Below are 20,646 nucleotides of genomic sequence, written 5' to 3'. Positions count from 1 at the left end.
AGCCCGTAACAGCGCCCCCACCCGCTCCCCCCGACACATGTGCCCCTCAGCTGTGCTCTATGAGGGGCATTCACGCCTTCCCTGACTTCGGCACCCCACTTGCTGGTCACCTCTGCAGCCAACCCGTCAGAAGGGCATCTGCTCGGCACACATCACCTGAGCTACCTGGTGGGGAAAATACCAGCATGACAGTACTTGCTAGTCACATCTTTATGATTCGCGATTACTTATTAAGCAAGAAAACTGTTTGGTATTTACAGGCATTATATGAAAATAAAGGATTTCCAGCAAAACAGAGGGGAGAAGAAAGAAAACTATTTGGGAACATAAAGACCCTTCCCCTCCCTTAAAGCAGGACACTGTTACAGCAAAGTATGAAAAACAAGTGAATACGTGTGACAATTCATGTTAAAACTGGGGTATCAGTAAGTTAGAGACCAGAAAATAACAAAACAAAGTGTAAAAGACTTCAAAGTGGCCTTTCCTCATCTAATTTTCCTTTCCACTTATAAATGCTATCACAATTCTAAAGACTTGGGTGAAAATTTTTTATTATGAAGATAGAGCTCTAAGAACAGAAAGATATTATGTGCTGGCTTACAGGTTCTTGTAAAAAGAATGATAATGTGAAAAATTAGTAAAAAATTAAAATCTCAGAAGTTATCTAAAACCTGAAAATGGTAAGCAGCTTCCCTGTGTCTTAGTTTTGATCACTTTTGCTTAATCAGTTTTGCATATCTGGGTGAAGAGAGTATTTAATTTTTCTATTCTTATTCAAAGTAGTGTGTCCTTCAGAGCTTGGCATAGTCTTTAAGAATCATCTGAAGCTTCTGGCTCAGCATGATGTTCCCTCTGGCCTTCAGTCTGCCATTAAAGAATGCCTAGAAAGGAGAGAGGAAAAAAAGATTGCCAGACTTTATCACGTTACATTTCATTTCTTTTTTAAAAAGATCATTGGTCACACTGAATACAATGGAGATAACAACTCTGGACAACAAAGGCAACTTTTATCCAGCAACGATACTTTAATGATTATAGATAGCACCCATATTTCTAGATATCTAAGGGGTGGGGAGTGTATTTTGGAAAACCACAGAATAATCTGTCTGAACCAACAGACTTGTGAGTTCTGCTTCAACCCACACTTGGATGGCAGTCTATGTTCTTAAATGTGAATTTGAGACCCTGCGAATAAAAGGCTTTGCTGTATTCCTAACAGTAAAAATATTTATGACACCTTCATGAAACAGAAAGCCACGTACTGACAAAATAAGGTCACGTCACAAAGTAGCGGATCAACCCTGTGCTGTCGCCTCAGAAGGGCTGGGTTAAGACCCAGGCTCTGCCACTTACAAGCAAGGGGAGCTGGGGCAAATTCCTCCACCTCCCTGAGCTCCGGCCTCCTCGTATCCAAGAGGCATGACAAGAGGACCTAAATAATGCAGCTCTGCTGAGGAGCTGAACGCATCAGTGTGGCAAGCGCTTAGCTTAGCGTGTGACAGGCAGGAGGCGCAAACCAAACTCGTCCTTACTACCAAGCCAGGCCTTGCACAGTCCAACACCACAGGCTCCAGAATCGCCTCTGGACCCCACCCGACGCAGAGGCTTGCGCAAGTTGCTTAAGATCCCCCTCAGTGTCAACGTCCCTCTCAAGAGAAACAAAACCATCACAGTTTGTATAGCTGAGAAAACAGTATATGGACTACGAAGAGAAAAAGAAGCCCCAAGATTTTTAGATAGATTGAAAAAAATCATAAGAGCCGTGATGACTACTACTTACCATTGGAAAGCAGCCCTACAAATATGATCTCGCTTGAGAAGCACAACCACGAGCCCGCAGTGGGCAGACTGGGCATCGGTTTACTGCCAGGGGACAGTGGGGCCAACTTCAGGTCCGAGAGCTTCCCTAACCCACGCCAGGCCCCCGAGCCAGCAGGAAGGGGGACCAGGCCAGCACTTAGCAACGAACAGCAACTTAATCTTAGAAGCAGATCCTCATCAACCGGAGGAGAAGCAAAAGCTCTTTAAGCCTCTTAAACTTCTTAGCCCGGCAAAAATAAAAGGAGAACTCAGTCAATCGGGATCAAGTGCTCGGTGTTCAAATGGGAGACTGCAACTTCAAAACTAAACCTGCTTTTGCTGTGCAGTTACGGGCACTGTGCCCACAGCCCCGCAGGGGGGTCAGTACAGACACCTGCCCGCTTGGTACCAGCTCCGAGAGGGACGTGCAACCTCAGATAAGAACACTTAACTCCTTGAAGTAAATCCACCAAAACCAACATGTGATGGTTGTCACGGAGTGACGGAATAGATCTGTATTCCTTAGGGCAGGTTCCTAAAGAAGAAACTACTGAATCAGGACCTTTCTAAAATAAGGTTCCTGACCACGCTCAGTATCACCAGCTTCCAAACCACACACGGCGGCTGGGCAGCAAATTCACGGGCACGGGAAGGAATACTTAAAATTTTCAAGGCAAATAGTGACAGCGGTGACACACAACTTTTGTTTGGACCTAACTACTTAATAAACTGGACCGCTGGGTATTTCTTTTGGCCTACGAGTGCCAGGCAAAAAGTACTGAGACCGTAAGTCGCCATCAAGGAAGAAAGTCGGAAGCTCTGCCACAGTGCCTTCCAGAAAGACTCTTCTGAATGTATGTTCCCTGAAACTACACGTAAATTCTCTTACCCCAACTATAACATAATCTCTGAAAACGTGAGGCAAGATGACATCCTTTAATTTGCATTTTGTGGATACCGGGAAAAACGAGTAGTTTTTCTTAGGCATGTGAGTCATTTCTATTTCTCTACTAATTACTGGTTCATATCTTTTGCCCTGTTTTTTATATTTAGTGCTATCCAGAATTTTGCAAAGGCTATCGATACCACTAAACCGTGTATCATCGTTCTCTTTATTATTTCCCCCAGGCTTATGGGAATATCTTATGGAGTCTGACATGGTGAAGTTTCCAGTTTCTACATGGCCTAAATTGCTGTTGTTTTTTTTTTTTTTGTTTTTGTTTTTGTTTTTTTTTTTTAAGATTTTATTTATTTATTTGAGACAGAGAGAATGAGAGACAGCACGAGAGGGAGGAGGGTCAGAGGGAGAAGCAGACTCCCCGCCGAGCAGGGAGCCCGATGCGGGACTCGATCCCGGGACTCCAGGATCATGACCTGAGCCGAAGGCAGCCGCTTAACCAACTGAGCCACCCAGGCGCCCTAAATTGCTGTTGTTGAGCTTCTGTTCCTTATTTTATCCTTGCTTTAATCTACTCAAGTATTACTGAGTGTCCACAGTATACCAGGTAATATCCTCGGCAGGAAACAGATATTGCTCTCTGTTCTCATGAAGCCAACATTATAGTAGGGGAGTCAAAAAATGAAATGTAAACAAGTAATTAAGACCTGTTATCCATGCTATGAAGGAGAAAATGGGATGCTCTCAGAGACTGTAACAGAAAGGAACTACTTTGCATGAACTGAAGCCGGCTACACAAAAAGCTGGGGGACAAATTCCAGAAAAGGCAAACACATAGACACTGAAGGAATAAACGCTGACAGGAAGAACTTTCGAGAAAGGACAATGGGAATGGAAGCAGCACTCTAAGCGGGGAGGCAAGCAGTGTGGGCTGAAGCTAGAAACACCAGCAAGAAAATTGTCAGGTAGGACACAATAATAGGTAGTTTGGATTTGATCCATGTCCAAAAGGAAATCTTAGAGATGTTTTCAGGTGAGGTGACCTATAATCTAATTTACATTTCTTAAAGGATTACTCTGGATCCTGGGGGGACAGGCAAGGATGGGGGCAGTAAGACCTGCCAGGAAGCTGCTGTCAAAAGCCAGCAGAGATGCTTGGGGGCTTGGATCGTGGTGGTATCTCTAGTGATGAGGAGGAAAGGATGAACATAAGATATATTCTGGAAAAAGATCAGGCAGAATTAAGGACAAAAAGAATACAGAGGTATAGGAAGAAGCCAAGACAATTCTTACGTTACCAAGCATGTTAACTCTGGTAGACAGTGGTGCCATTTACGGAGGTGGAAAAGACTAGGGGAGAAAAGGAAATCATGAGTTCTTAGACACAGTCAGTGGGAGATGCCAGTAAGACTTCGCATCAGAGAGGTCAGGCGCAGAGTTGCTTACATCACTACGGAGCGCAGAGAAGACAAGTAGGTCAGGCATTCACAGGCCTATGAGCTGTCAACATATACGAGACTTCAAACACCACAAGATGGATGAACACACTGGGGGAAAGACTCTTATTTACAGAAGAGCCCTGAAATGAGCCCTGAGAAGAGGCACCAAATTTAACGGTTGGGGTGGAAGAAGAAGGCACCAAAGAAGATTAGGAAAAGCCAAAGGTAGAGACAGAATACGAGAAAATGACGTCAAGAAAGCCAAGGAGTGAAATTATTTCAAGAAGTTGGTGGTTAACTGAGTTGAATGCTACTCAAAGGTTGAACAAGACACAGAGAAATATCCATTGGCTGGTAAAGTGGAAGTCATCAGTGAGCTTTGTAAGAAGAGTACCAGCGGCGTAATGGATGTGGAAGTGAGGGAAGAGCAGAGTCAAGGCCGAATGTTTAAGCCTCTGCTGTCCAACAAAGGGGCCGCTAGCACGTGAAATGTGATGAGTCCTGGATGAGATGCACTAACAGTGTAAAACAGACTCCAGATTTAGTTTTTAAAAAAGGATATAAAGAGGCGCCTGGGTGGCTCAGTCAGTTAAGCGTCTGCTTTCGGCTCAGGTCATGATCTTAGGGTCCTGGGATCGAGCTCCGCATCAGGCTCCCTGTTCAGCGGGGAGCCTGCTTCTCCCTCTCCCTCTGCCTCTCCCTCTGCCCCTCCCCCTGCTTGTGCCCTCTCTCACTCAAATAAATAAATAAAATCTTTTTAAAAAGGATATAAAATATCTCAATACTTTTCTACTGAATACAGGGTGAAATAATTAGCTGTACTGGGTTAAATAAAATGTATTATTTAAAACCAGTTTCACCAGTTTCTTTTTAACGTTTTTTTAAACATGATATGGCATGCTGGATGGGGATCGGATATCCAAAGAGGGTGCTGGTTTAAAATTGAGAGGTTAGCTCGCCTGTGGCTGCAGGAGACTGGTGCAGTGGGACAGGGAGACTCGTGGGGAAAGGAGAGGAGAGGAGAAGCATTAGTGACTGGAATGGAAGAGAAGGGACCAGTCTCTGACGGGAAGGGGGAGACTTGCTTCACGTAAGGCAAGGGAAGAAAAGGAGATGGGGCAGATGCTGCGAGAGCAGACCTGCTGATGGACCAGCCAAAGTTTTCATCTGAAAACCTTCTTTTTCCAACGAAGCAAGAAAGGCCATCGGGCAAAAATGAGAGAGAGGCAGGCATGTGGGAGCTTTGAGAAGACAAGTACAAAAGAGTCATCGCAGACAAGAGGACTGGAAGCTGGCTGGAGACCAGAGTCAGACCGCTGGACGGCGTGGAGAGACTGCGTGAGGCTTGGGATCCAGAACTTCGAAGGAAGCCAATCTGTCGTGATGTGTGGCTTTCGCCCCATTCACCTATTCAGGGACGGATGTAAAGATGGCGGAGAGTGGGGTTCAAAGGGTGGAGTCTTCGGGCAAGGGAGATGAGAGAGAGAAGGGAGGGGAGGGTATTTCCAGGGGCTATGACGAGAATGGAGCAGGGAGAGAAGCCAAGACGGAAGGGTTGTGTCAACAAATGGGAGGCCTCTGTGAAGCTTAATGGTAGGGGCAGGAACAAGAGACCAAGTGAACAGAACGATAGGTGAGGGTGCTGGGAAACAGAGATGTTCTGTAAGTTGCACACTTTAGGCTGCCGATAAGGACTAAAACGGACTGGGGATGGTGTGAAGGATAATAAGAAGTGAGACGAATGAACTATGAGTCACCTGTTGGAGCAGCCATTCTCAGGAATCATGAAGGAAGCCACCGAGGTGGCCCCGAAGGTCCCGCGCACACTAGCCCTTCCCCCGTCTGCCATCACCTCCTGCTCGGCCCCCACCGCTCATGAGACCTCCTCCCCGCTCCAGTGCTCCAGGCTCCAGCAAGCCCTCCTGCCTCCACACGCGGCTTCCCCGGCCTCACAGCTCATCCCCTCACGGTGGTCAGCGCTTTCTCGGGTCTTTCTGGACAGGCCCGTCCGAAACCCTCCCTCTCTACCCCGTCACACTCTAATCCAGGGGCCGGCAAACCACAGCCCGCGGGTCAAACTGGTCTGCGGCCTGTTTCCGCGCGTGCACTTTTACTGGGACACAGCCCCCCTCCTCTGTCTCCCTATTATCTGCGGCTGCTTTGCCTCCACAGTGGCTGGACTGCGCATGTGCACCGCAGATCATCGGGCCACACAGCCGAGAATGTCCACGAGGCGACCCTTCACAGAAAAAGGGGGCCAAGCCCGGCTCTCACTCATTGCTCTGCCGGATTCTTCTTCATACCCGAAATCAGATTTCCTTCCCGCTCCCTCTAGAACTAAGCTCAGACGGTAGGGCACCGTCTTGTTCCGCCACACCAAGCACCCGAATCAGTGAGTGCTGAATGCGTTTCTGCGAAGGAATCAACTGAGGTCACGGGGTGCCAAGCGCTGTATATGTTATCAGACTGAATTATAACAGGCCTTTGGGATTATGACGATTATTGTAGTAACTTTACCAATGAGAAAATCGAGACCGAGAGAGGAAGTGGCAGAGCTTAGAGTCAGACTCGGATCTATCTGATGTCAAAGATCCTACTGTACTACTTGACAATTCTTTTTAAATTAGTCCTTCTAAGAATCCGGGAAAACTGTACTTTCTCATGTACTGAAACAGCTCTGCTCCCTGTAAACGTGCATGACTGTCTTCAAACAAGCCTTCCTTCTTAGGGAAGTCACCGATATTCTGTAGTTTGGGTTGGGATTATAAACAACTTCTTTTCCAGTGCTATATTCTAGTTGGGTTTGCTGCTGTGAAAAAGCGATTTTTTAATAATGATCAGGCATTCGACCACTGGCTCGAAGTCCTTCATTTTAAGAATCAGTAGTTGATTCTCTTGGGATTTCTAGCTACATAATCAGGGTTTCAAAGTAACAAGGGTGTCTCCTCCATTCTAATTGTTACATCAGTTTCTTTAATTTTGTGTGTTTGTGGATTGGCCAAAAGCTTCAGAACGATATTCACGAATAATGGTCAGAGAGGGCACTCTTGTCCTCATCGGTATTCTCCATGGAAAGACCTCTAAGGGTCTCACCTTAAGTAAGACACCGGCTCTTATTGGCCTATTCTACTATTTCCAGTTTTCAGTGATGACTGTTAAGACAAGTTCTTAATCTTGTACACCAGGAATGAATTTCAAATTTTAGGAAGTATCTACTAGTATATGGTTTTTCACTTTCGAACTAATGACAGAATGTATGTAAAGGTCTAGGTGTGGGTTTTATACCATTTCACTCTATGCTGAAGAAGAAATTCCACTTTAAAGGGGGTTGTGTGGAACTCCACTAAAAATATATATGATCTGCAACCCAGATACTGAGATCCCCCAAGTCTCCTTCACAGTGGTAAGGAACTTGTCTTCTAAGTCAGCATTTGGGAGCCAGCTAACAACTGCCTGGTCAAACAGGAAGCAATGATGATGAATGGGCATGTCAGGACATTACCTTCTGAGGGTCGAGCTTGCCCAGGACCACGTCCATGAAATCTTCATCTGAAAGTGTGATGGTTGCGTCAGCAGAGCCTTTTGCAGGACCTTGATACACTTTTCCAGAACCACTTTTTAGGTCAACAGCTGTCAAAAGTAGGAAGAGAGCAATGTGTTTGTTTTTTTTCTTCACAATAGGAGAGTAAAATAAACCAACTGAAATGTGAACATTTTTATAGTTTCCAAGTTCATGTGGTGCTTTCTACATTATACATTATCTGTCATTTAGAAAAATTTAGAAAATCCTTTATTTTTCAAGATGACTTTTTTAAAAAGAAGTTGTTCAAAATAGTCAAATCAAGGGAGTCTGGCTGGCTCAGTCCATAGAGTGTGCGACTCTTGATCTCAGGGTCATGAGTTCAAGCCCCACGTTGGGTATAGAAATTACTTAAAAATAAAATCCTTAAAAAAAAATAGATCAATAGTTTCACTTCAGTGAAGAAGTTTATAGAACAGAGACATTTTAAACGTTAATTAACATAGAATAACATAAGGAAGTTAAGTTGTTGGAGGTTATATGGTTAAGGCCTTTAGGTTCAAATACAGACACTCTAGTCAACAAAGGAGGAAAGCTCAATTCTGTTTTATTTTATTTTAGTTATTTATTTATTTTGAGAGAGACAGCATGTGAGCAGGGGGTGGGGGTGAAGGAGCAGAGGGTGAGTTTGAGAGAGAATCTCAAGCATGCTAGGCATGGAGCCCAGCACAGGGCTCAATCTCACAACCCTGAGACCATGACCTAGCTGAAATCAAGAGCTGGATGCTCAACCGACTGAGCGGAGCCACCCAGGCACCCCAGAAAGCTGAATTTTAAAACAGGTGCATGTTGGTTGGGTTGGGTTGGGGGAAGGAAACACACACTCTAGTCACCTTTCAAATACCTGCCTTCATCAAACGTTCCGCCATGCATAGCAAGACAGTCGAAACAGATTCGTAAAAATGTTGTTTGTTGCACTTATGATTTATAAAATATTTATTGCCCTCATTATTGCAAATAAACATTAAAATTAGCTTCTTTTCCCTTAACTGCTTTTGACAGAAGTATCAAGTGCCCCAGAAACAGGCTGGGTAACTGGGAAAGCTATGAAAAACCACCTTCATGGCTCTCTCTCGATCATTTATAGAGCTGGATGCCCAAGCGACGTGTCAGAAAGTTTTAACTGTCTCACATGTGATCGAGACCAGTCATCCACTCCTCCAGCGTCAGCTTCTGGAAGGCACTCTCTCTTGCTACAGCGAAGGAGCTGGCCCTGAGACTGTGTACAGAACTCCAAGTTGAGAGCCGAGGAGAAGCTACACACGCGTGAGGAAAACCCACAGGGTTCAGTTACATGCTGCTTAACTGAGACTTGCTCCAGAGAGAAAATTAAATCACGCCAACTCTTTGAGAGAACAGAATTTTGCCAACTAAGGTAAAACAGTAGTGACCTGATGATCATGGTTGCACTGGGAAGGAGAAAGGCAACTTTTTGCTTTGTATGCTTCGTTCACTCACTTCACTGCTGAGTTTCCACCATGGGTGTCAGACGATATGCCAGGTACTCAAAGTCAGGCGTGCAGAGCAAAGGCTCTGTTCTTACTGGCACTTCCCTAGTACACATGTGTTTTCATGTAATGCTTGTATAGTTGAAAAGAAAGAAAAGAGAGAAAAGAGAGGGAGCGAGTCAGGAAGGCTGGGGAAGGAAAGGAAGGAAGGAAAGCCTCTAAACTCTAAAAAGCAAACCTCTGGTGTTCAACAGACAACCTTCATGATTTTAATTCTTCACAAGTAGGTCTGAAGTCCACAAGACCCGCTCAGGCATGAAGGTGGACCGCACACATCTTAATGCTCACGTGTGCAAGTGAGTCTCTGGTTGATGGGGGTTCATCGCTGTCCGCCTGCCCTCGCACTCTCCCTGGTTCTACGTGTGGCTTCCCAGCCCTGACTCTTGCAAAGCAGTAAATCTCTTCTGTGGAAAGCTAGTAACTAGGGTTGGTAACAGAAAAGAGGGCGAGGAAAGGGAAGGTTCTTAGCAAGCACACAGGAGGTCGAGGTAAAGGAGTGGTAATGCCAATCCCATGGTAGCTCAGGTCATGGTCTACAACATGGCTCTTGCTGGAGCCTCATCACCCACCACCATCACCTTGAGTTTACAGACAACGGTGTGGTCATGGCTAATCTTACTGAAATGAAGAAACAGATTGCACGTATTTTCTCCTACTGGCAGAAATGATTTTAAAAGCTTTATGACTGACATTAGCTCTGTATTTATATAATCATTGAGGCTCTGAAAGAGTCCGTTAAAATTTCAGTCGGGGGCGCCTGGGTGACTCACTTGTTAAGCGTCTGCCTTCAGCTCAGGTCATGATCCCAGGATCCTGGGATCAAGCCCCTCATCAGGCTCCCTGCTCTGCGGGAAGCCTGCTTCTCCCTCTCCCACTCTCCCTGCTTGTGTTCCCTCTCTTGCTGTGTTTCTCTCTGTCAAATAAACAAAATCTTTTTAAAAAATAAATAAATAAATACATAAATAATTTCAGTCGTACTTTACAGCATTTAATGGGGGAGAGGTGTCAGGTGAGAACAGGGCATCTGGAAATTTAGGGATCTCCAACACTCTTGGGATATATGTACCTTAGAAATCACAAAGGGATACCACAGAAGAAAGCAGTTACTTTTATTGATGACTCCTTCCCTTAAGATGATAAATTCTTTGCTGAAACAAGAATGTTTTGTGTTCGTATCCCCTACACCTCCTTGAATAGAAAGTACTTAGAAACTATTTGTTAATGGATGATTAGGAAAGCACAAAGAAGCACTTCTCTTAAAAAAAAAAAAAACAGTAACAACAACAAAAGGAAAACTTAAGTCAAATAATAGATATTTCTTTTAAATCACACCATGAAGGACACGATACTTTGTGCCATTCCTGCCAAAAACTCAATCTAATAATCATGAGGAAATAGCAAATAAATACAAACTGTGGAGCATTCTATAAAATATCTGGGCTCTACTCTTCAAATAATGTCAAGGCCCCAAAAAGCAAAGGCAGACTGAGGAACTCATCCAGATTAACAGGCTAACGAGAGACCTAACAACGACGAAATGTATTATCTGATCCCAAACTGGACCCCAGGCAGTTCTTCCTTTTTCTTTCTCCATTTCTATTATTATTGTTATTATTATTACAATTAGTATTCTTTGACTATAAAGGACATTAGTGGGACAACTGGTGAAATAATAAGGTCTGTTGATTAAATAATACTGTATCAATGTTACTTTCCTGATATTGATAATGGTTTTACGACTAGATAACAGGAAGTCTTTGCTTTTAGGAGAAGCTACTGGAGTATCTGGAGATAAAGGGACACTGTATCTGCAAGTTAACTCTCAAATGCTTCAGAAAAATGATCCTAAGATGTATGATGAAAAGAAAATAGTAAAGAATATGGAATAAAATCATAATTTGGAGAACCTGGGTGAAGGACGGATACAAGTTCTCTGTGCGAGTCTTGCAACTTTTCCGTAAGTCAGAAATCATTTCAAAATAAAAAAACTACAAAAAGAAGTTATTAAGATGAATAACACCCACGGCAAGATGGAAAGCCCTACCAGTTTTAAGCGATTCTGCGTGTGAATGCGCACGGACACGCAGTCAGGGTCTATGCTGTGACGGGGGGAAGCAGCCACCACCGCTAAGGGAATGGAGCTGAAGCAGACACCACTCCAACACACAGGTCCCCATCCCTGACCGGACACCGTATTTCTTTCCAAAGGTCATCTTCCAAGTCTGTTCTGTAAACCCATGAGACGCTTTTGGATCCCAATCCAAAATGTGGAACCAGCCTCCTTAAGATCTAGTTTCTAGCACAGCTGAGAAACCCTAAAAGGCGAACTGGTTTGACCGCTAGAAGATGAGCACTGACCCAGGAGCTAATAATAGGTTCTAGTGACCAACTGGTGTGTCCTCCAGGGTGAATGTATTCTGCTCTTAAAAGAACGCCCGTTGCCAAATCTGAATAAATCTTTCCACATTCTGGCCAATCTCCAAGATCCAAAACAAATGACCTCTAACATTTAAAGAACATCTTCGTCCAGTCATTGTCACATAATGCATAACGGATGCCTGGGTCTGGTCCAAGTATGTAGACTTGGCTCTACACAATTAATTTCAGGATGCATTTTTTTTAGACCCAAATAACCTCATTACTTAACTAGGAACAGTCAAGCAATACTGCATAGTATGTCTATAACCTTGCTATATAAATGCCAATTCCAATTATGTTCCTACAATGGAAAAGACTACAAATACATGAAAAGAAACTCAATTTCCATGAGGGGAAAAAAACAACCAAATTGTTCAATGCCAACCAGCTTAAACCTATCATCCGAAGGAAAATGGAACATATTTTTACACAGCAGCACTATATCATTACTACATGAAAATAAAGCTGTCTTCATCAAAAGTTTCAGTTGTAGGGCTATTTTATAGCCACTGGATACAATCAAAACAACAAAAAGATTCCTACTTGGAGATGGGGTAATATTCATGCCTAAAGTTACAATAAATTGCATATTTAAGATTCGTGGGCCACATTGTAAGATGATCACTTTATTTAGAGACAAATGGGAATGCTGGAGTCATGAGCTGGGAGCAGATACTCTCGTAGGATCAACAGGAACTTCCCTCCATTTTCTTCCTGCCGGCCATGACGCCCAACAGCAAAGCTAATGCTCTGAGTTCCAACTACCATTTCCACAAGCATGGTTTCCAAGTATCTGTCCCGGCCGAGAGTCTATCCCACGTTCCAAGCCCACCGTTCCCAGCCCCTAGTCCAGATCTCAGTCTGCCACAGGTAAGCACAAACACACCTGGCTTATCACCTGCTCCCTGAACTCGTCTCCTAGCCCACGTTTCACGAATCTAGCAATGGAGTCAACATTCCCACCCCAAGGGCTCCAAACTTGGGCATTAGTTTTGACCCTGTCTCGTGCCTCTTGTTTTTCAGACATCATCGGTAGCCAAGGTGGTCATTTCTTCTTAACCATTATCCACAGAGGCCCTCCTCTCTCCATTCTTGCCATGACCTCAATTTAGGTCTTCCTTCCCTTTCATCTGAAATGCAACAAACCTTGTTTTTTCAACCTCTGTATTCACACTTTCCTGCATACTGCCTCTAAGAGTTATTCAGGCTGACCAAAAAAAAAAAGCCTATCTTTTCATATTTGTAATCTGCAACCTAGCAGAGAACTTAGCACATGGTAAACACTCGATTATTACTTGAATGAACCAATCCTCCCATTCTGTGAAAGCTGACAGCACCTTTTCCATGTCTCTTATCAATCCTGTTCAGGGTTATTTATAGATGTGAGGAGGTTCCTTATTTGGACTCCTTCGGGCCAGATGTGTTCTAGAAATCAGAATTTTTCAGATTTTAGGAAGGAAAGACGGTGCATAAGACATGTATCCCAGAGTACGGAAGAGTTCCAATGATGCCACACTCTATAAACAAACACAGGATTTCTGTACTCAACTCTTTCGCAGGGTGAGAGATAAGGACAGTCATTTGCATCATTTAAGTTCCAGCCAGGCTTTGCCATCAGTGAGTTAGAAGGAAAAAACCAAAAACCATTCCATGTTTAGACTTTTTGGTTTCTGGAGTTGCTGAAAGCGGCAGCTGTGTTTTCATTTTCAGGAGCATGCCGTTCTTTGGGCCACATGCAGCCTCTGATTCTTTACCTTCTTTCTGCCTTCCTCTGCCAACCCTCTGAATTGTATCTGCTGCTCAGAACAACAGAATGAGATCCAAAGGGTTTATCAGAACAAAACTTTTGGCTGGCTTTAGAAATTAACAGTAATAAATACTGTAAGCTACACTGCATACTTATAAAAGGTTTCACTCATATTAAATAGAAAATATCCACACAACACATTATTGTTTTAAGATAGGGAAAGGCACTAATTTCAACCCTTTTTTTTTTTTAAGCTGACATATGATTCCATCTAAGATGACACATTCTACCTGGCTTTTAGCACTTATTCAGCATACACGGAAAGAGGCTACTGTGTTACAGGCTGTACCAGAAGCTAGCAATAAAAAACTAATCTGCAGCTCTTTCTCAGGCTGAAACCCAAGGTCAAATGGGAGGAGACATATAATTATAAATGATCGTAACACAGTAAGAGAACCGTGACAAGCAACAGACTGTTCAAAGGAAATTCAGAGATTTATTTCTCCAGCTGATGGTCCATCTGCACCTTTGCAACCTAATCAAAGAATCCCTAGGAAAGTAAAAAGCCAAAGGATAACCTTTATTCAAAAGGGTAAAATACCTGAAGCCATAGCATCTTTGAAAAAGGTGTTCCAACATGGCAAGGCTTTCAATTACCTTTTAGAGTAATAAAAAGACAGAGATAACAAGATCATATGTCCTTGATATTATATTGTTACATGTTATATAATACTACTTTACACATTATATAGTAATTATATATTATACATTATATAGTAATATAATAGTAACGGTGAAATGAGGAAAATAGGCTTCTACCTTGATTTCTATGTAAAGAAGCACTGTGTGTGGATCAGAACATTTTTAATAACTCTAAAACAATACTTTGTAAACAAAACATTGTCTCCAGAGGTAGAATAGGAAGGTGCAGTGAGCATTCCAAGATATGGCTTCCTTCCCCTAAGTTCCTCACCAAGACCCTGCTTCTGGCTTCTTAGGCAGATCCAGAGCCTGCATCGCTCTGTTCTGTGCTCTCAGCCCACAAGAAAGGAAAGGACAGGCTGTCCAGCCTCTCTCCGGTCATTTCAGCCCAGCAAGGCAGAGAACACACTGGCCTTCGCCCTCCTGCGCCTGGATGACCGTGCAGAACAGGCCTGGGAGGGGCCTAATCTCAAAGGTACAGCTACGACTCCTCCTCCACAGCCCAAACCGACCCTGACCCAGCACTGACACCAGAACTCACCTAACTCTCCCTAGATTGACACTAATCTGGTTTTAAAAGACACTCCTTGGGGCACCTGCATGGTGCAGTCAGTTAAGTGTGGGACTCTTGGTTTCAGCTCAGGTCATGATCTCAGGGTCGTGAGATTGAGCCCCATGTGGGGCTCCGTGCTCAGCGGGGAGTCTGCTTGGGACTCTGGGTCTCCCTCTGCCCCTCCCCTGTCCTTTCTAAAATTAATAAATAAATCTTTAAAAAAAAAAAAAAAGACTCTGTACTCTCCCCACCCCCAAACACATATGCTGCCCCAGAGATTTGGGGGCGGTGGTGGTGTCTGGATGGCATGGTGGGGGACAGAGGGGAAGATCTGTGGGCTAGAATGCACCTCCTAGGCCACTAAGCCCAAACCCCTTGGTTCCGAGACTTGTGCAACTCCAGGGGACACCTCAGCCCAGCCAAGGTGAACTGAGGAGCTTCAGCCTAGTCTCTGTAATCAGTTCCGGCCTGCCAAGAAGTGAGCCAGGCTGGGATAACTAAGAGCAACTGAAAATACAAAATATTTGGGGGCTCCTGGGTGGTTCAGTCGGTTGAACGCCCGACTCTTGATTTCGGCTCAGGGCGTGACCTAAGGGTCCTGGGATCCAGCCCCGGTTCTGGCTCCACACTCGGCCAGAAGTCTGCTTGAGGATTTCTCTCTCTTCCTCTGCCCCTCCCCCGGCTTGTGCGTGTGCTCACGCGCTCTCTCTCTCTCAAATAAATAAATCCATAAAACACAAAATATTTGTTATTAAAGTGATTTTTAAAACTGATCGTGAAAAAGAAATGCTATCTATTCCCTAAATCAAAGCATTCAATCCTCAATTTCATGTCAATAAGCGCCAAGACGAAGAAGAGAGATGCCAACGTGGAATCGTTATCCAAGATACCGCAAGCCTGGCGGCCTGGACACTTCTACTTCTGCCAGCCACGGTGTCCGACACAAAGCCCGGGAGAAAACAACAGCCCCAAGCGAAGACAGGTACAACACGGCTGAGAATCAAACAACAGGCAGGCCGACGACCAAAGGAAACGGTGAACCCTTTCAGAGAAAGCTTTCAGACCCCACGTGACCATGAGCTTCAATAACCAAGGCCACAGAGAAGAGATGCTAAGACAAGCAAAAGCCACCAGGCGTATCAGTAATAAGTAGTTATTAACAGGATATCGATATTCCCATCTGTCCAGTGGAAATGTCAGGAAAAACCCTTCTCCTAAGTTAATTAAAGGTCACTTGTAAAAGCACATTTTCTAATACTGCCTACAAGGCAAGTGTCACCAAGACAAGGGGGGAAATCTGAGTTAGCCACTAAGCTGAAGGAAATTACCCTGTTTGCCACGAAGGCACCACATGTACCCTGTGCCAGTCCCTACAGGCTTCTGGTCTGCCACCCATGAGACACATGGTTCTAGCACCTTCTCTCACTCGTACAGATCAGACCTCACTCCTCTCCTCTACCAGTATCTTCAAAAATCCCGTGCTTTATATTTGTCACTCAACTTCCAATATACGTTCATCCCTAGGGAAGAAGTTGAATTCCATCAAGGAAAGATAGAAAAAGGAAGGACAGAAAGAACGAAGAAAGGCACGTGATAAAACCTGCACACACAGTGTTAGTCTATGAAATTCCTGAGAAAAAAATTAGACGCTTTGAAATTTGGAGGATTAAATTCCTATTAACATTTCTGCCTTATCCCCTGCTCCTTTTGAGCTAACTTCCTAGAAGCACAGGGTCTCCAGAAGAACAAACCTCAAAATGTGAACTGTGGGTAGTGGAATTATAGATCATTATTTTCTTCTTTATACCTTTATCCAATTTTAGGCCATCAACATACACTGCTTAACAGAAACCACAATTGTCATATTAAAAAGAAGGTTGTTAATATTGATCCAAAACTGGTTTAACAAAACTTCAAAAATGTTTTTCTAGGAATACATAACAAACAGAAGACTATTTCAAAGTTTCCGTTGACTCAGAGATGTATTTTAATTTTTTGCTCTAAGTGAGCATTTATAGCGATCTTTAATTGTAGTGAGGAATAAAACACATGGATTTCCAAGGCACTCAAATAGGCAGTCTAAATAGCATTCTGATAATTAAGGTGATAATTCAAATTATTAATGTTGTGGGATGAAGAAAGCAATTTTGAAAGTCTCAAAATACAATGACCTAAAAATATTTCATTTGACCTGATGAACTGGCTTTCTGTGTAAGGGGCATTTAAAGATTAAAAGAGCATACATGCAGCATGATTCTGGTTAGTAAAAAAAAAAAAAAAAAAAAACCTGGGAAGAATAAAACCAGATGAAACCAGAGAGGGAGACAAACCGTAAGAGACTTCTTAAGCATAGGAAAGAAACTGAGGCTTGCTGGAGGGGAGGGGGCGGGGGCAGGGCGGTGACTGGGTGCTGGGCATGAAGGAGGGCACGTGATGGAATGAGCACTGGGTGTTGTACGCAACTGATGAATCACTGAACTCTACCTCTAAAACTAATAATACACTATACTGTTAATTAATTAAACTTAGAATTTAAAAAAAGGAACCCCCCCCTCCAAAAAAAAGCATATAGCTAACATGACTGTTTCAAAGTACTCATTTCAGGTATTACAATGTAATCTTTAAAATAGGTATTTTCATTTTAATGGATTCTTTTACATCTCAGAAAAACACACATCTTCTTTTTTTTTTTTTTTTTAAGATTTTATTTATTTATTTGAGAGAGAGAGAATGAGAGAGAGCACATGAGAGGGGGGAGGGTCAGAGGGAGAAGCAGACTCCCTGCCGAGCAGGGAGCCTGATGCGGGACTCGATCCAGGGACTCCAGGATCATGACCTGAGCCGAAGGCAGTCGCTTAACCAACTGAGCCACCCAGGCACCCAGAAAAACACACATCTTCGAGTGCCCTGAAACCTGGTATTTCCCACGAGAAGGTACGCAGGTAGGTGGGGTTGAGCCACCTTCAAAGAGACAGGCTTTAATGTTAAGAAGGCTACTTTATCTCTACTTACTAAGAGTTACCTCAGAACAGTATAAAGTCAGGGACAGGACTTACTCCACTTGGCTGCAGTGTGTCCACCTTTAGTGATATGCCACTCAAATACGGCATTTACTTTCTCCGCCACCTCATGCCCGATATCCTTCAGGCGGCGACCTATCTCCTCAAATACCAGGGTACTCTGGAGCTTCCCACCCTAGCAAAAAGAAAAAATGTAACTTGAAAAGTTTTATAAGAATGACTCAAGGGGGAAAATGATTATAAAATGTATGTGCAATAAAGTGATTTTTTTTAAAAATCTGCATAAAAATAAGGCAAACTCATTTTTTTCACACCAGGCTCCTTTCCCACTCTTCTTATGTTTATTCATGTCATCCACGACCTCAGTCTTAGTAAGAGGATTTTACTTTTATCAGCATTCAGAAATAATATTTTAAGAGAACCCTAGGAGCTATACAACCTACGTCCTAACTAACGAGAGCAGGAAGATACTGGACAAATCAATTAGCCTCTGTGGTCTCGTTTCTTTCTTTGTAAAATGGGATTAAGTTATGTGAAGCCCGCATCTCCCTGTAGCTCTAACACTTCTCAAGTTTTTGATCTTAGATTCTTCTTAAGGGATCTTAATCTCCAGGCCTTTATGTGATGATGTAGTTTACGACAGAAAATTAAAGATCATGGGTCTGAGCACCTCAGTACTACAAAGTTACTCTTCTGAAGCCCGAGGCTAAACATTTATATTAAAAGCCTCATGTTAACAGAGAATAACAGAAATGTTTTAATAAATAATACATACTATTGTTTTTATTTTTTTATTTTTTTATTTATTTGAGAGAGAGAGCACAAGAGGGGGTAGGGTCAGAGGGAGGAGCGGACTCCCTGCTCAGCAGGGAGCCCGATGCGGGACTAGATCCCGGGACTCCGGGATCATGACCCGAGGTGAAGGCATCGCTTAACCAACTGAGCCACCCAGGCGCCCCATGCTATTGTTTTTATATTTGCATACACAGCTTTACACAAATCTTTAAATCAAGCAAAGGTACAGGATAGTTAACTTTTTCCTCTATTTTTCTCCAAAATATTGTTAGCTTAAGATTTCTCATTAAACAACTGGGACGCCTGGGTGGCTCAGTTGGTTAAGCATCTGCCTTCAGCTCAGGTTATGATCCCGGGGTCCCGGGATCGAGTCCCACTCTGGGCTTCTCGCTCAACAGGGAGCCTGCTTCTCCCTCTGCTTGCCGCTCCCCCTGCTTGTGCTCTTGCTTTCTCTCTCTCTCTGACAAATAAATAAAATCTTAAAAAAAAAAAAAAGATTTCTCATTAAATGACTGATTCAGTTACTGTAAAACTAGAAAATTAATTATTTTCTCTTGAAAGGCACCCCAGTATCTGCCTTAAAAAATGTTTAAGAAATTCCTAAGTTGTCAAAATATTCCTTTTACCTGAAGCAGTTTTGGATTAATGTCCTTCAAGAATTAACAATCTTTCACAGCTCTTAATTTTCTAAAGCAGCCTGAACATTCTAAAAGTAATCTTAACTGAAAATCATCAATCAGAAAATGACTTGGCTACCAGTTTTGATAACCCACCTCAGAGGGTGTCTTCGCTGAAGTATCAGATGTTGGTATGAGATCCACATATGCATTTGAAATGACAACGTCTCCGGTTTCTTCGATCTTAAGATTTAAGAGGGAAAAAAACGAGTTCACTCTGATGATTCCAATGAAAACACAGTATCGTTGTGAAACAGTACACAGTCATTTAAAAGAAAACAACAATTTTTCCTCATAAGAAAAAGAAAATAAGAATCCAAATTAAATCAAGTTTATAAATTAAATGTCAAGATGAATAAACACTAAGGCTTGCTGTTTTAATACAACTGTTATTAACCCTAACTGTAGAATCAACTGGTGCCCTTTTAAAATATACATATGATGAGGTCCCATCTCCAAAAATTCTAATTTAAATGCCCTGGGGTGGACCCTTGGCATTGGTATTTGGGGAAATTGTTTTTTAAACATAAGTGTGTCTCATGGGGAGCCACGGTGAGAACTGCTGAATTCTTATAAATAGTACAAGGCATGGTGAGTATCCACATGAAGTAGTGATGCTCAAAGTGCATTTGTTCTATTCAGAGAGAATAAAATCCTCTGGAACAGACCACAGTGATCCTTTTTAAGTAACAATTCTAATTCTTATTTCAAATAGGAAGGGTACATAGCATAAACTAAATGCTTAGACTTTCATCAAAATACTCATGAAAGGAACTCTAATTCGAATCCCTAATCCTTCATCTAAAATTATTCTAATGGCTACTCTTTCATAAAATTATGGTATTGCTACAAATGGGGAGGACCAGGTCTAAAAATTAAGGCAGCATTTATTAAAACTGATTTTTAACAATTGAGATCATTCTCCCTTGACCACTCGCCATTGTACTTCAGAAAAAAGATCTTTCAATTTGTTCATTTTATTTCTAATTATATATTATAAATAATTCTAATTATAATTTATTTCTAATTATTTATTTCTAATTATATTCCAGTGCAAAGCATGGAAAGAGACAATTTATGAACAAAATACACTTTAGTAAATTACTTTCTTGCAACCAAGCCAAGCATGTCACTTTGGAACATTCATTTAAAATATTTCTTAAAATACAACATGAAGGAAGGAGGGAAGGAAGGAAAGAAGGATTCCTATCTATAACTAATAGCAAAGAGTACCTCTAATCACTGGGGGGGGGAGGGAGGCAAATACAGTGAAAAGAGAGGAAGATATGCTTAGAATTTATCAAAATGGCAAGAAGGTATTCTATTTAGCTATTAAATTATTTCTCAGCCCTTTAAGTCTGTATCCATGGAGTTGATTTCTATGCTGTTCATTACTGCAACTGAGGAAAATAAAAACCCGGGGCGCCTGGGTGGCTCAGTTGGTTAAGCGACTGCCTTCGGCTCAGGTCAGGATCCTGGAGTCCCGGGATCGAGTCCCGCATCGGGCTC

At 42.8% G+C, this 20,646-nt stretch overlaps 1 protein-coding gene across 5 annotated transcripts in view; it reads right to left on the bottom strand.

The window, feature by feature from the left end:
- Positions 1-390: 390 nt before the first annotated feature.
- Positions 391-20,646, bottom strand: part of HSD17B4 (hydroxysteroid 17-beta dehydrogenase 4) — an 87,798-nt gene continuing 67,542 nt past the window's right edge. For all 5 annotated transcript variants that reach the window (XM_044916649.1, XM_021701757.1, XM_021701758.2 and 2 more), the window contains 4 exons: positions 19,234-19,320; positions 17,702-17,840; positions 7,640-7,767; positions 391-881 (listed from right to left, as the gene is read on the bottom strand). In XM_044916649.1, coding sequence (XP_044772584.1) covers positions 792-881; positions 7,640-7,767; positions 17,702-17,840; positions 19,234-19,320 — 444 coding nt within the window. In that variant the 3' untranslated portion in view covers positions 391-791. The remainder of the gene's footprint in view (positions 882-7,639; positions 7,768-17,701; positions 17,841-19,233; positions 19,321-20,646) is intronic.

The sequence above is a fragment of the Neomonachus schauinslandi genome, chromosome 7 (assembly GCF_002201575.2).
Source record: "Neomonachus schauinslandi chromosome 7, ASM220157v2, whole genome shotgun sequence".
Classification (NCBI taxonomy): domain Eukaryota; kingdom Metazoa; phylum Chordata; class Mammalia; order Carnivora; family Phocidae; genus Neomonachus; species Neomonachus schauinslandi.
This window is presented reverse-complemented; position numbering and strand designations above follow the sequence as displayed.